Source organism: Strigops habroptila, chromosome 12, assembly GCF_004027225.2.
Source record: "Strigops habroptila isolate Jane chromosome 12, bStrHab1.2.pri, whole genome shotgun sequence".
Classification (NCBI taxonomy): Eukaryota; Metazoa; Chordata; class Aves; order Psittaciformes; family Psittacidae; genus Strigops; species Strigops habroptila.
The window spans coordinates 9,061,118-9,075,876 of NC_044288.2; the positions used below are offsets into that span (position 1 = coordinate 9,061,118).

The window sequence follows — 14,759 nt, forward strand, 5'->3', positions numbered from 1 at the left end:
ATTAGGAATTCATAGCCCGTGGTCTCCCAGGAGCTGCCACCCTGGCCAAGTTGGGGAAAAGTCAGTGGTACCTGAGCTGCATTTAATGACAGCAGCTCCTCCTGGGTTTGCTGCCCCATTGTGTGCTTGCAGGAAGCTTGGAAAGAGGAAGAGGGTAATAACACAATAGTGCTCTGCAAGCAATCCACCAAATCCCCAGATGCCCTCTGCCAACCTCTATGCACACATCAAAAACACATTCATCATTGCAACAGCTTTCATTTAAGTTAGCAGATGGTTTCCAGTGATGCCGCACAACTAATACCTGCCAGTTTTATGTGTTTGATGCTCCGTTACCCGCTGTAAATGGAGACTCTCATGTAGTGACGCTGCCACAAGATGATTTGAACTCCTACCTCAAAGCCACCTGAACCTTGTGTACAGACGCTGCTTTTTGTTCTGTGGTGGAAGGTAAGGGACAATGCTCCAAACTTTGCTGTGTGCTTCTTTGCGCAAATCTTCTGTCGCCAAGCCCCTTTGTGGAAGGAAACTACAAATCTCAAGAGCATGGGGTCTCGGAGCTGAATGTGAGAAAACAGCTTTAACAGTTCAAAAGGCTCATACTGTTTCGCTTGAGGCAAATCCCTCTAAATTTGCCTCTCTGGATTGAGATGTTTTAGATCCTGTAAACTCTGTTTCCTCAATGACACGAGCGTGCAGCCGGTGCCGTAGCCAAGGACACGGGTGGGCTGATGGGGATATTCCTCTCATGGAGAGGAGCTGTGGGTCTGCAGGCTCTGAGCCATCGTGTGTCCCCTGGCTGCGTTCTGTAGTTCCCCACTGCAAACAGTTAATTCTCCCAGACGCACTGAAAAGCTGCTTATTTGGTTTTGGTTTAGTGCTCTCAAGTCAAATGTAAATAGCCTTTCTCTGGTGCTTGAATGTTGGGATAGTGATTAGAGTCTTTGCCCAGTTTCCAAGTGAAATGAATGACCTGCCTGGTCCCTGTCCCACTCGGAATGTGTGGTGGGCAGGGAGATAAAGGCAGCTCCAAAGGAGTTCTCCTTCCTGGGAGCCGACGTAATGGTAGGAAGGATGTGATCGCATGGCTGCACAGGACGGGTGAAGTTTTAATTGCATTATGCATACCCCAGCAGTGAGAGGCTGTTCCCACACTGGTTTATGTCACTGAAACTCCATCGACTGCACTGGAGTTACAGAATCACTTCCAGCAGGAAAAGATCAAAACCAAACTGCACAATAGTGCCATTTGTGACGAGGAAAATAAATAAATAAGCACTGTCCCTGTGGGATTGCCTGTTAACAAAGGCTGGTTCACGGTTCAGAGCCTGGTGTCACTGCTGGCTACGCAAGGGCTGGCTGCAGAAGCTCTCTTCACCCCAACCCTGGTGTGAGAAGCTGCCAGCCAACTGGGGCAGCCCCAGACTCCCACCCATGGCTGTTCCATCCCAGCAAGGAACCAGCACTTCTCCCTTTCTCCAAATAGCTTCCTTCAGTCGCCCCTCGTTGGAGCAGGCTGGGATCTGGACAGCCCTGAGCCCTGTTTCCATCAGTGAGAGACAAAGGAGGGTGCTGTGGTGTTTCTCCCTTGTCTTGACTGCACTGCTCCTCCCAAACACACCTTTCCCATCTCCTGGCCAGCTTCCCAAGGCAGGTTGGCTGCCCTGAGCAGAGCAAGTCTGGGCTCATCATGAATCACTTTGAGATGCAGACATCAAGATTAACTGTTGCAGAAGGCATGATGGGTGAGCTTTGTAGTGCAAAAAGGAGTGTGATCAGAAACGGGGTCAGTGGCTGAAGGTACAGGTCTGGGTCGAATAAGAGGATTCAAAGGTGCTGGAAACTTCCTTTGACGGGGTAAGTTCACTCTGCTTGTGTTTTCCACTTTCACTTACTAATCTAAGCTCAGTGAATCTTAGACTGGTTTGTGTTGGAAGGGTCCTTAAAGCTCCTCCAGTTCCAACCCCTGCCACGGGCAGGGACACCTTCCACTAGAGCAGGTTGCTCCAAGCCCCTGTGTCCAACCTGGCCTTGAACACTGCCAGGGATGGGGCAGCCACAGCTTCTCTGGGCACCCTGTGCCAGCGCCTCAGCACCCTCACAGGGAAGAGCTTCTGCCTCAGAGCTCATCTCAATCTCCCCTCTGGCAGGTTAAAGCCATTCCTCTTGTCCTGTCCCTACATGCCCTGCTGCCCCCCACCCCAAATTGTAGCTTGCAGTGGTTGAGGTTAATTGTTTGCGGTGGTTTTTTGTTTGGGCAAACTTAAAAACCTCCTCCAGAGCCTTGTGCAAGAGGTACCCCTGTCTGTGGGCTGGTCTGTGCTGGCCTCCAGAGCTGCCTTGGCACAAACATGGGGAAAGGCTGCGGGAGGGTGCTCCTGACCTTCAGCATAACCCAGACACTGTTCCCAGGAAGAAAAAAGCTGGTTTGTGTTAACGTCAGTGGTGCCATTGTGCTGGAAGCTCTGGCCCTCCATGGGAGTGAAGCCCCCTGTTAATAACTCCGTCACTCCGCAGGCTGGAGCGAGGCCAGAGGGCAAGAGGAAAGGGGCTGCTGGGCTCCTGCGCCAGAAAAGCTGCTTCTTTAAGGTCTTGACTGCTGATAAAGTCATAAATAGAGCTGTGGGGCTTAACAGGAAACCTTAACTGCTTGGATCCTCTCCTCTGCAGCATCTGTTTGGCTTGGCCCTTGCAGGGCTGGCCGTTACTGGAGACTCCCTGGTGGGGAGTTGATACTGGGCCGTTACTGGTATTTAGAATGCTGCCTGTGTGCTCAGCACCCAAAAAGGAGTCCCCTGAGGACGATGTACCCTCGCACCCCAGGAGCAGTGAGATTGCTGCCCTGCTCCTCTCTCTGGGGTGAAGAGAGAAAAGTACGGTGTTTAGAAGGATGGCCCATCAACTGCTCGCCTTCTGCTTCCCCAGTGAGCAGCTCCCGCTCCATGAGTCCTGTCCCTTGCTCACAGCAAAGTATTGCTGGCAGGTATAGAGGGAATGAGAGCAGAGTGTTGCCATCCTGTCCCAAAACTTGTTCTGTCTCCTCCGTGCGCAGCTCTTGTTACAGCCAAGGAGAAAAGGTTTTCTCTTTGCTTTCAGTTTCAGTGCTAGAGCAGCGGGGGGACCGGGGCTCCCCAGCAATCCTACTGTGTCGGAGGGGCTGAGGCTCCAGCCCTTCTCACAGCAGGACTGTGGTACTGCCTGTTGGGGAATGCCCTGGCACCATATGCCCCGTGGAGCACCCAGAGGCACTGTGTCTGGTGGGGCTGCAGGGTGGGGACCCTGCGGTGGCATGTTCCCAGCCTGATACCAGCGCTGCCTTATCCCTGCTCTGCAGTCGCTTGTTGTTTCTTCCAGGAAACACTTCAGTGATGAAATGAAACTTTCTTTGGCTTGAATCACCTATAACTTACCCTGATGTAAATCATAAGGAACACAAGGTTGGGAATGTAAAGCTGGCAGAAAGTGGTGTTTTGGAACGTGTCTGCCCAGTGTTCTGCACACAGAGGCACGCTGGCTTTGCTCTGCTCCTGAGGGCTTGTGGCTGGAGCTGGTGCCATGCTGCCTGACCCTGTGGTCACCAGCAGTCCCCGTATTGCTCAGGGAAGGCAGAACAAGCGCCTGGCAGCCCTGAGGGTACAGTCATAGCTGGATCCCAGAGCTTGTCACAGCATCTGTCTGCTGCATCACCCAATGTACATTTGTACTCAGTTGTCTTCTAGGAGCGGGCTGTTTGCTCCTGCTCACCCTTGTAGGGATGTTCCTCCTTTCTTGTATCTCTTCCATAGGTGCTGTTCTCTCTAGGTTAAGGCTGCTGCAGAGCAGTGTCTGCAGTGCCTGAACAGGGACAGCACGGGACCCTGCCCCGCGCTGCCGTGACCTGACGCATCCCTGTGGCTCTTGCAGAGTTCGCCGTGTCGCTGGTGGAGAAGATGCAGGCTCAGGAGCTGCTGCGGAGCCTGCGGCTGCCCGAGTTCGATGACCTGAGCCAGCTCTTCCGCAGCCTGCCGGCCTCGGCGCTCGTGGGCATCGGCGCCTTCGCCGCCGTCGTTGCCTACTGGTTCGCCAGCCGGCCCCGCGCCGTGAAGCCGCCCTGCGACCTGCGGATGCAGTCGGAGGAGGTCGAGGTGAGGCCAGCAGCATCCTGACATCATGGAATCCCAGCTTGGCTTGTGTTGGAAGGGACCTTAAAGCTCATCCAGTTCCAACCCCCTGCCACGGGCAGGGACACCTTCCACTAGAGCAGGTTGCTCCAAGCCCCTGTGTCCAACCTGGCCTTGAACACTGCCAGGGATGGGGCAGCCACAGCTTCTCCGTTCAACCCATTCCAGGGCCTCAGTACTCTCATAGGGAAGAACCTCTCCCTTAAATCCAACCTAAATCTCCCCTGTTTAAGTTTGAACCCAGACAACACTACCCACCGTGAGACATGCAGTGCGCTATGCCAGGGATCGCTTCGCTCCTTAATTCAGCTTTTTCTGTAAACTGGAAAAATAGAACACAGCCCATTAATCTATTCTCTTGGACTTTCAGCAACATTTTGTCTTAGCTTTACTTAATCACCCATGACCAAAAGTTACAGGAGCTGCCACTGCATGGGAGAAAGCACTGAAAGGCAACTGCTGATGAGATCGAATCGCTGGCACTTCTGTGCCCACTGCTGAGTTTGCTGCTGCAAACTTCATAATAATAACAAACAGGAGATCTGAATCCATGCCCAGAGCCTGAGGAGTTATTAATTTTCATGCCTGCAAAGGATTTTAAAGTTTAATGGAGCTGCTCTGGTTTAAAGAGCAGAAATATTTCTGAAAATTGGTTCCATTTAAATTAATATCTGAAAGTGTGATGGGAATTTTTAAAGCTTTTTGTGATGTCCCCTCTAAAACATCACTGTCTGTAATTCCAACAACGTTTTAAAAGGATGGGAAGTATTTACACTTTCCGAGACAGTTTTCCCCTGTGTTTAGGGCTTTAGTGAGACTTCTGGCTCACAGCACAGTCCTGGTTTGGTCCCTCTCATCCTGCCCACCCTAAAACACCCCTATTGAACCTGCGCACTGGGGTCTGCAGCCTGGCCTCTGCTTTAGTCTCTCCCTCCTGTTGGACTCAATGTTTTTGAGACGGCGCCTGTGGTGTCAGCCCTGGGGACCTGTGGATCCCAGAGTAGTTGCTCCCCACAGCACATCCCCGCTCTGTTACTTGCAGGATTATAATTCCTCCTCAAATTTCCTTGGGAAATATCACCCATCTCCTGTCTGGGTCAAGATCTCCACTCTGGGCAGGTGGTTCTCCATGTTACTGGGGTGTCGAGGTGGACATCCCACCTCTCTCATCCCTTTGGGTGTTGGGGCTAGAATATGGCATTGGGGGAGCATCCTGCTTTCTGGTTCAGGGTTTCCCCATCTCCTGCCTGTCGGGTGGTACTGGTGTCTGTCTCGCATCCTGTCACATTATGTCACACAGGGCCTGGATGGGGCACGCCGGTCGGTGATCGGGGACAGCCCGCAGCTGCTGACGCACTACTACGATGACGCCAGGACCATGTATGAGGTCTTCAGGAGGGGATTCAGCATCTCCGGTGAGAGCACAGTGATGAGAAGGACTGGGAGCAGAGGAGGGGAGAGGTGGAAGACCAGATGATGCAGAGGCCGAAATGGTGGGGGAGACTCAAAGGCTTAGGGAAGCAGAGAGAGTGCTGAGAGTACAGGAGTACTCTATAGTAGAGGCTGAGAGCGCAGGAGCCCATAAAAGTGTGGGACACACCAATGGTGTAAATGCCCATTCGGACTTAAAAGGCTAAAGGAGCATGGGAGACCCAAAAAGGAATAGGAGGCCACCAGAATGTGGGAAGCCACAGAATTGTGGAAGTCAATTGTAGAGGATGAAAGAATGGAGGAGGCACAAATAGAGGAAAAGCTGAAAAAGTGTTGGCGTCCACAAGGGTATTGGGGGGGCAAAGAGTGTAGAAACAAAAGAGTCAGAAGCTGAAGGAGGTGTGATTGCTAAGGATAAAGGGAGGCTAAAAGAGCATGGGAGGACAATAAAGTGCAGAAGCCCAGAGAGTGTAGAGTCTAAGAGGGTTTGGGAGGCCCAGAAACTATAGCAGACTATTACATGTGGGATTAGGGTTCTTATTTGCAACGTGCATTATTTTGCCCTTAATGCCATTGAATTTTACTGTGCAATCTCTTGGTACAACGGATCTCTTTGCTGCTACTGGCAGATACCTTAATGTCCTGAATTTTGCAGTGTCAGCAAAGCTCATCATACATTATTCAGTTCTGGAGTGTTTATGAATACATTACACAGGGCTGATCCGGGTGTAAAACTGTGGAACCCAACAGAGGTCTTCCTCCGTTGCAGACACTGATAGTTATTTCTCCCTGTTGCTGCCTTTTCTTCAGTTACTCATACACTTATAACCTGATATCCCACAACAGGGCAGGGTAAGGGGCTCTGCCAGAAGCTCTTGGGAAAGCTGAGCATGGTGTATCAGTCCATCACCCTTAACCCACAATCGATGTTATCATCAAAGAACTCTTACACACTTGTGAGACATTTCCCACTCTAAAAAGTCATGATGGCTCCTCCCTCCTCTGTCAGAACTATTTCTGTGTCTGCTGCTTATGACGTCCTGCTTGTTGAACACTACAATATCACTGTCACATGATTTTTGGTACCACCAAAAGCCTCAGTGGAATTGCAAATATTCCACCCCGCAGGACAGGGGTAGATAAATAACTCAGGAGGTGTTTGGAGGAATGGATCTTGTGCAGGTAAGCACAGTTGGCAAATGAATTAAACACTTCCAATATTCCTCCTGTCACATAGTGCTGTGTATCGTTTTCCTCTCCTCCGGAGCAGGCTGGGCTAAAAATAGCAGTTTTCACTTTGAAGTGTTTAAATCAAAAGGCAGCGAAAGCAGTGGGAGCTGCTGTTTGGGATGAAAGCCCGTGGCAGACACGAATGCTGACACTACCTTCAGAGAAGTGTCTTTTAATGAGGCTGATGGGGGCAAACTGCTTTGTCCCCACCGCAGCTCAGGGAGGAGGATTGAAGTGACTGGGAGATCCCAGCAGCCGGTCTCTGTTAGCTGCACTCGTGTTGTGAGCTCCTCGGGCTTCCTGTGAGCTCTGCCCCAAGAGCAAGAGCCAATCCCGATAGCAACGGATTCATTCTTTAGGGCTCTGCTGCATCCCTACAGCATGGTTCTGGGCAGCACCTTAATGCCTGTCACTGCCCCTGTAACTCCATCATCTCTGCTTGTGTCTTCCAGAAAACGGCCCCTGCCTGGGTTTCAGGAAGCCCAAGCAGCCCTACCAGTGGCTGTCCTACAAGGAGGTGAGCTGGAAATCATGGAATCATAGAATGGTTTGTGTTGGAAGGGACCCTAAAGCTCGTCCAGTTCCAACCCCTGCCACAGGCAGGGACACCTTCCACTAGAGCAGGTTGCTCCAAGCCCCTGTGTCCAACCTGGCCTTGAACACTGCCAGGGATGGGGCAGCCACAGCCTCTCTGGGCACCCTGTGCCAGCGCCTCAGCACCCTCACAGGGAACAACTTCTGCCTCAGAGCTCATCTCAATCTTCCCTCTGGCAGGTTAAAGCCATTCTTCTTGTCCTGTCCCTTGTCAAAAGCCCCTCTTCAGCTTTTTATTGCATGCACTAGATTGGGAGGTTGTTTATGTGCCGTGTGGGGGCTCTGTTTCCCCAGTCAGGCACATCCCGGTGTTATATAGGTGTGCTGGCTCTCAGGGACCAGCTCAATGCCATTAGCCTGCTCTGACAGTGACACTGACACACTCCAAAGCTGTGGGGCATTGCCAGCCAGAGGTCAACTGCTAGTCAGCTACTGATGGCTCATGGTAATGTAAAACAATGGGCTTTTAGAAAGCAAACATGACAATTTGAGAGCCTCTCTGTAGAAGCTCAGTCTCCACTTAGTCTGATACTGCTGATATTCATCTTTTTTTATGTGTTTTGTTCTCTTCACATTCCAGGTGGCTGAAAGAGCAGAAGCTCTGGGTTCAGGCCTTATTCAGCAGGGCTGCACGCCATCCACGAAGCAGTTCATTGGGGTCTTTGCTCAAAACCGCCCAGAGGTGAGATTTTTAAATTCAATTGATGCTGTATTACTGATGTTCCTGGCTTGTGAGCTTGCTTTATACTTGAAGATTGTTCTCAAGTGGGTTAAATTTGAAGTGGCCCCCTTCTCACCTTCACGCTCTGATTTTCCTCCTGCAGTGGATCATTTCTGAGCTGGCTTGCTACACCTACTCCATGGTGGTGGTTCCCCTCTATGACACCTTAGGTCCTGGAGCCATTCGTTACATCGTCAACACAGGTAAGAGCAGAATTCACGTAATCTCAGAAATCAGCTTTGTGGCTCAGAATGGTTCGTTTTCCTGTGCCTTCCACAAGCCAGGCGAGTTTACTCATTGTCTTGAAGTCACTTAGAGAGGTTCCTGGGGAGCTGTGTGTCCCCGTGACGGGTCAGGGCTGCCTCTGCTGCATTTCCCAGTCATGCACAGTGGTGGATGGGGCTGCTCTGGCTGTGAGAATTACTCCACAGCCTCCCACTCCTGTGCTGCTTTGTATTGTGCCTCATAGATTTTTTAGCCCACATGGTGAGCAATTTTAGCATTTTGAACTGAATCCCAGAACAACTGTAGATGTCAGCTACAGCTCTGGCACTGATTTAGATCAGCTGAAATTGCAGTGATTTCCTAAGAGAAATGTTTGTTATATTCCGGGATTCCTGAAGTGAATATCAGAACTGATACAATGCTATGAGCCAGCAGCCAGTCTGGCACCAGAAAACATGTACAGTAAACAGCTTGTTTGGGTGCTTTTCTTCCAGCCGACATCTCCACAGTCATTTGTGACAAACCTGAAAAGGCCAGAACACTCCTGGACCATGTGGAGAGGAGAGAAACACCAGGTCTGAGCTCCATCATCCTGATGGACCCGTTTGAGAAGGAGCTGGCGGAGAGAGGGAGGCGTTGTGGAGTTCGTATCCAGAGCATGCAGGAGGTGGAGGTAAGTTTGCTTTCCCTCTCCTTTCACTCTGTTTTGTGGTTTCTGTAAAAAGCCAGTAAAATAAACAGAGATCTGTGAGCTGTGTGGCAGGTTCAGCGTCTGGAGAGCACAAAAGAGCAGCCTGTGGCTGATGATATTGATTCTCAGTGCAGTTGCCTCTTGGTGTTATTCCTTGTTGATAGGAGAGCCAACATTTCAAACCTTCCTGCTCACAGAAGGTACTAACTGCTATTTAAGCCTGGGAAGGGGGGTTGCTCTTCAAGACAATGTCCTCCATGTAATTACAGCCTCACACTGATGGAACAGTCTGAATCCAGCTCAACCAACCCAAGCTCTATTTGAAAACCAAGGATGGCATTGCAGTTAATGCAAGAAACTTTTGATAGAGAAGATGACTTAAGTGTTAGCCACAAACGCTTCTGCTGGAGCTCACACTCTCCCTTAGTGGTTTGCGGGTTATTAGCAAGTGGGTTACACCATGGGAATTGAAGTAGAAATCACCTTTGTTGCTTTAATTTCTTTCAGGACTGTGGCCGCATGAGTCGCCATGTGCCTGTGGTGAGTGTTGATTGTGCTGCTTCTCCCACTTGCAATTGCAGCTGACTCTTATATTTATTTCATTGCCCCAAGAGGGAAGGGTTTGCTCCAGACTGTCAGTGCCACCAACTGGGATCATAGAATCACAGAATGGTTTGGGTTGGAAGAGACCTTCAAAGCTCATCTAGTCCAACCCCCTGCAATGAGCAGGGACATCTTCAACTAGATGAGTTTGCTCAGAACCACATCCAGCCTGGCCTTGAATGCCTCCAGGGATGGTGCATCTGCGACCCGCTCTGGGATGTGCAGTATTTACTTCCTACCCTCCCCACTTAACTGAGACCATTCATCCTTGCTAAACATCTTAATGAGACAGTAATTAAATGCCACTGTTGAGCCAAACTCATTCCACTACCTTAGCCAGGTGGCACTGGGGTGTTTGCACCCTTGGCTTTCCTGTGGGGTTTCTATAGCTCAGAAGCACTACTCTGAGCATTGCTCTGGGATATTGGTGGGAAATACATTGATATTTTTCACCGGCTCCTCATACTCATGCAAAACTGATTTCCAGGCTGCTCACTTAGTCATCTGTGACCCAAAATAGCGCACACGTGTGGTGCTGAGAACACAGAGATACTCCTGGAAACGGGAGCTTAGGAAAGTTGTCTCCTGCTGAGCAAAGCCATGTCTCCAGCATTTATCAGGAAATGAGTAAATTATCTTAGGTTTTGCAACACACCTACAGGTATAGATGCTGTCTTTGAAAATGCTAACTGCAAGACAAAGATTCCATCAAAATCCTTCTACATTAAAGCATGCCCTTTGTGCAGCTGGGGCAAAACATAAGGGAGGAATAGAGTCTGCATCAGCTGAAGAATCCTGGTACAAAGACTATTATGATGGTCTTTTATATTTGCCAAGGGGAAGGAGAGCTTTTTATGGCAGTATTGAAATAGAATTGGTTTGATCTTTAAGTTTATACAATGACAACAGCCTGCCACTGACCTGTCTGCATTTGATTGATGTGATTTCCTTATTCTCCTTGTGTATTTCCAGCCTCCTCGACCAGAAGACCTCTCAATTGTCTGTTTTACTAGTGGCACCACAGGTAAAAGAAGAGACATTTTAATCTCAAAATGTTAGACTAGATTATCAAATGAATTATTAATACCACTTTAATATGTGCAAACTTGATGTTATGCTGATATGGCAATGATATTTCCATGCATTTTTAATGTTTAAGGATATACGTGTATATACATGCCTGTAGACTCCAAATCACAAATACTGGTATATTTATTTTTCACTTGCATTCCATAACATACACTTTGGCAAAACCATTTTCCAGTTGTCTGGAAATCTGTGCATGTTTCATTCTCTGTATCCTAAGCACATCAGTGTCCCCTGCCCCAGCTTGCTCATGTGTTGGCCATGGGGCACCATGTTGCTGGTACTCATGAGCCACTGGCCCCTTTTTCTTGGAGAGGAGCAGCATCATTTCCCTGCCTGTTCTTAGCAGACACAGCGCTTTCCAATCTCTACAGACCCTGGTTTTCACACAGTTTGCAGGAATTTCCTGCTCTTGAGAGCTTACCTGCAGAGAAGAACCGTGTTCCAGGGACTGCTGGAGCAGCTCTTCCAGGTTCACCTGTGCTCTTGGTGTTGCCTCATGCTTGGTCCTAGCCCAAAGCATCCCCAATTTCACCTGCACTGATTTAGGCAAGCAGAAGATGCTGCCTGACACCAAGCTGCCCTCCAGGAAGGGAGCTGCTTGTGCTGCTCAGCCTGCAGAGAGCAAAGGCTGCAGATGAGGCTGGGCAAGAGGGGACATCTTCATCTTCCACCTCCTGGAGAAGACCTGTACTGCAGATCAGGTAGGCAACTGCTTTACCAACTCCAAGTACAAACTCAAAATGTATTAAAAGGCTTTGGGGTTTTTTACCTTTGTTCTTAGTTTTGAGGTCTGGGCACCTCAGGGTACCCCAAGGCAGTGCACTGTGTGAAAGGAGCCTGAACTCTGCTCCGTCTCAGCACAGCGAATCCCTAAAGGAAAAGATTGATCCCAGTGCAGGATATGGACATCACAGCCTGTGTGCTGGGAGCACTGGCTCTGGTAGCGCAAAGTGGCCGGGCACAAACAGGAATGGCAGGAATCCAAAGGAGCTGTGCCTGCAGACACGGTGGGGCACCATTTGTTTGTGTGGGTTTTAAAGGGCAGAGCAACGATTTCTTTTCAAGTCACATTTTTGACAATATATTTATTTCTAAATAAGACATTCTGACTAGAGAAGGGTTTGATTTTTTTATTCACAAATGCAGTCCTGGGCCGGCTCCTGACTTTGTGTTTTTCTTAGGAACAGGCCTGACGTTACAGAAATAGGACAACCAGGGAGCTCTTTGCTTTCTCCCATCCAAACCAGAGATTTCATGTTCTGCAAATCATCTGCTGACAAAGCTCTCTCAGAGCAATGCTTTGTGAACCACCAGCCCAGCCTCTGCTGCTGGAGGACTTTGCACATCACTTTCTGCCTTTTCCAGGGGTTGCAACAACGCTCTGATCTATTTTCCATGTCGCGTTTTGATGTAAAAGGCTTGGCTTTTTATACAGCCCGCGCCAGGCTATTTTTAATGACCAGATTTCGACTTTTCTTCAAATGGATATGTTCTCAAGGGCTTTTTCAATTCTGAAAGGCTCTAAATACTCTTGTATGGTGTGACTCAAACCTTAGCTGTAGAGTTTGTAACCTGGAAGTTGTAGATGGGAAACAATCTTAGCTATTTATAAAAAAACCCACCAGAAGTGGGCTTTAATGTGCGCTTTTCTTTGATAGGATCAGATGCCCAAGCCTGCGCTGGGATTGCTGAGCTCAGATGACAAGAGCAACTTTCATTGTGGCACCAAGGAATCATCAGCACTGGGAAATGGGCCAGAGGCACACAGATGCCCCCAAACCATCAGAGAAGCAAAACGACATTTCCTCAAGGATCCACCTCTAACCCGTTGGATAAGAATTGCTTCCCAGTGTTTTCTCACAGCCTGTCAGTGCATAACCCTGACTGCTGGATGAGAGGAGCGCTTGCATCCCAAAATGCTGACAGATCACACCACCGAGTCAGTACTGGAGCTGCTGCTTGAAAGACGCATTTAGCAACATGGAAAAGGTTCTTCCCTTGCTTATGAGAGCTGCCAAACCAGCCTGGCACCAAGACAAGCAGAAATTGCCATGCCCAGCCTACTAACTGACCCTGTTCCATAACGGGATACTCATAACGAGTGTCTGGATGAGGGGATTCAAGCTTGAGAGCAGTGTTACAGGTCTGGCATTGATTTTTTTTTTTAAAGGAAAAGCAGTATCGCTGCCAACTTTTTAATCTCGAAATGGTAGTTCTGGGAAGGGGCTCGTAGCAAGGGGCATCTGTTTTGCTGGTTGCTCTTACAGCTACTAAGAAGGTCAACATTTACAGGAATCCCCCAGCTCAAAAAGCTGCAGCTTCCATGGGAGCATGGCTTGTTCTGGACACCTCTGTCTTTGATGCAAATTCAGTACCTCTGGTCAGATCACCATGACACGCCTGGAGCAGTGTGAACATCCTGGATCCTTCCTCTGTGTCCTATCTGCAGCAGGTTCAGCATCCGGACAGGCTGTGGTGTTAACGGTGCCAAATCACAGCAGTGGTGTTAGAGGTGGGATGATACGTGAGTCTGAGTTCAAAGCATCTGAGAAGCTGTGGCTGCCCCATCCCTGGCAGGGTTCAAGGCCAGGTTGGACACAGGGGCTTGGAGCAACCTGCTCTAGTGGAAGGTGTCCCTGCCTGTGGCAGGGGGTTGGAACTGGATGAGCTTTAGGGTCCCTTCCAACACAAACCAGTCTGGGACTCTATGTAATCTTCCAGAAGGCGGCTGCAGAGCTGTGCCAAGGTGCAGGAGCAAGATCTGCCATTGCTATAGCTGGAGGCCACAGTTTTGAACTTCCAAACAATACTGAGCACACCCTCTCCCCCACTGTGTGACCTGCTGGTGCCAACGCGGAGGAACTTGTGCAACGCTGCAGGAATACAGCTATGTATAGAATTGTCAGGGCTGAGCATGCATGTTTGGCTAAATACAAATAACACAAGTGATTTCTGGATCAACCAACATTGGTTCATGGAGTTTTCCTGTGGTCTGGATCCACATGTGCACCCAGCTGTGAAAATAAGTGCCTGGAAATGAAACCTGCCTGGCTGAGCTGGTGCCACAAGCCTGAGGTACATTAGGTTGGGGCAGGAGCTTAACGTAGCATCAACATGGCAAAGATGTCAGCCCCAGCTTCACCTCTGAGCTTTGGATGAGGACGAGCACGACAGCAAAATATTGCCCGTGCACTCTGTCCGTCTGCAAGTATTTGGGACCGAGTTACTCAAAGGCATTTGGGACACCAAGTATGGATTTTCAGTAAAATACACTGTGTTCAAAATGTCCTGATTTAGCGCAATAAATGCCTGCAATAATGACTACTTCTGCTTGGGCCTTTATTTAACTATTGGTGAAGCTGAGTGGAGGTGCTGGCAGGGAACTGTCAGGGCACAGGGCTCAGCACCAAGCTGGGCTGTGCCACGTAGGTACAAACTGACCCCAAACCAAGTGGGTTAAGAATATGTTCCTGTGCTGAAACCAACTCACAAAACACCGTTGCCCCTTCCTAATCTGAGGAAACCAGCGTGAAATCTTTGCTGGTTTATAGTTTTGTGAGGCGGTTGCATCCATCATCAGCTGTAACAGCACTGCAGACTCCTGGGGTATCCCTGTGCTGGGGCCATGCAAGGTACCTACAGGCAAAGCTCCTCCGATCAGCTTCCGCATGGCATAGCAGGAGCTACGCTGCAGTGGTGTGATTGAATTAAACCAATCTGCTTAAAAGCACGCTGGGGAGAGGGAGGCTGGCTCCGTAATCTTGATTCGAGCTGACCTGCACCTTCTTTTCAGCAATAAACCCTCCGAGGGTGATGGAAAGGGACAGTTGCTGTGGCAGGAGGATGTGCAGAGGGCTCTGGGCCAGTGCTGCAGGCAGGGAGCTCTGGATGGAGCCCTCAGCTTTGGTTTGCGCAGCCAGCGCTTCCAGCCTGTGTGTTCACTGCTTAACAAACCCAGTATTTCGGTGTATGAACAGATATGAAATGCAAAAGAGAGAAAAGAGGGTGAAAAAGC

General features: G+C 49.6%; 1 protein-coding gene across 7 annotated transcripts in view; it reads left to right on the forward strand.

Annotated features, from left to right (window-relative positions):
• Nucleotides 1-14,759, forward strand: part of ACSL6 (acyl-CoA synthetase long chain family member 6) — a 48,236-nt gene that overhangs the window by 14,221 nt on the left and 19,256 nt on the right. For 6 of the 7 annotated variants that reach the window (XM_030503792.1, XM_030503797.1, XM_030503791.1 and 3 more), the window contains exons 2-9: nucleotides 3,904-4,124; nucleotides 5,461-5,575; nucleotides 7,274-7,338; nucleotides 7,996-8,097; nucleotides 8,240-8,339; nucleotides 8,856-9,034; nucleotides 9,560-9,592; nucleotides 10,628-10,679. In XM_030503792.1, coding sequence (XP_030359652.1) covers nucleotides 3,904-4,124; nucleotides 5,461-5,575; nucleotides 7,274-7,338; nucleotides 7,996-8,097; nucleotides 8,240-8,339; nucleotides 8,856-9,034; nucleotides 9,560-9,592; nucleotides 10,628-10,679 — 867 coding nt within the window. Of the gene's footprint in view, nucleotides 1-3,430; nucleotides 3,438-3,903; nucleotides 4,125-5,460; nucleotides 5,576-7,273; nucleotides 7,339-7,995; nucleotides 8,098-8,239; nucleotides 8,340-8,855; nucleotides 9,035-9,559; nucleotides 9,593-10,627; nucleotides 10,680-14,759 lie in introns of those variants that run through there. The other variant, XM_030503796.1, reaches the window with a different exon arrangement.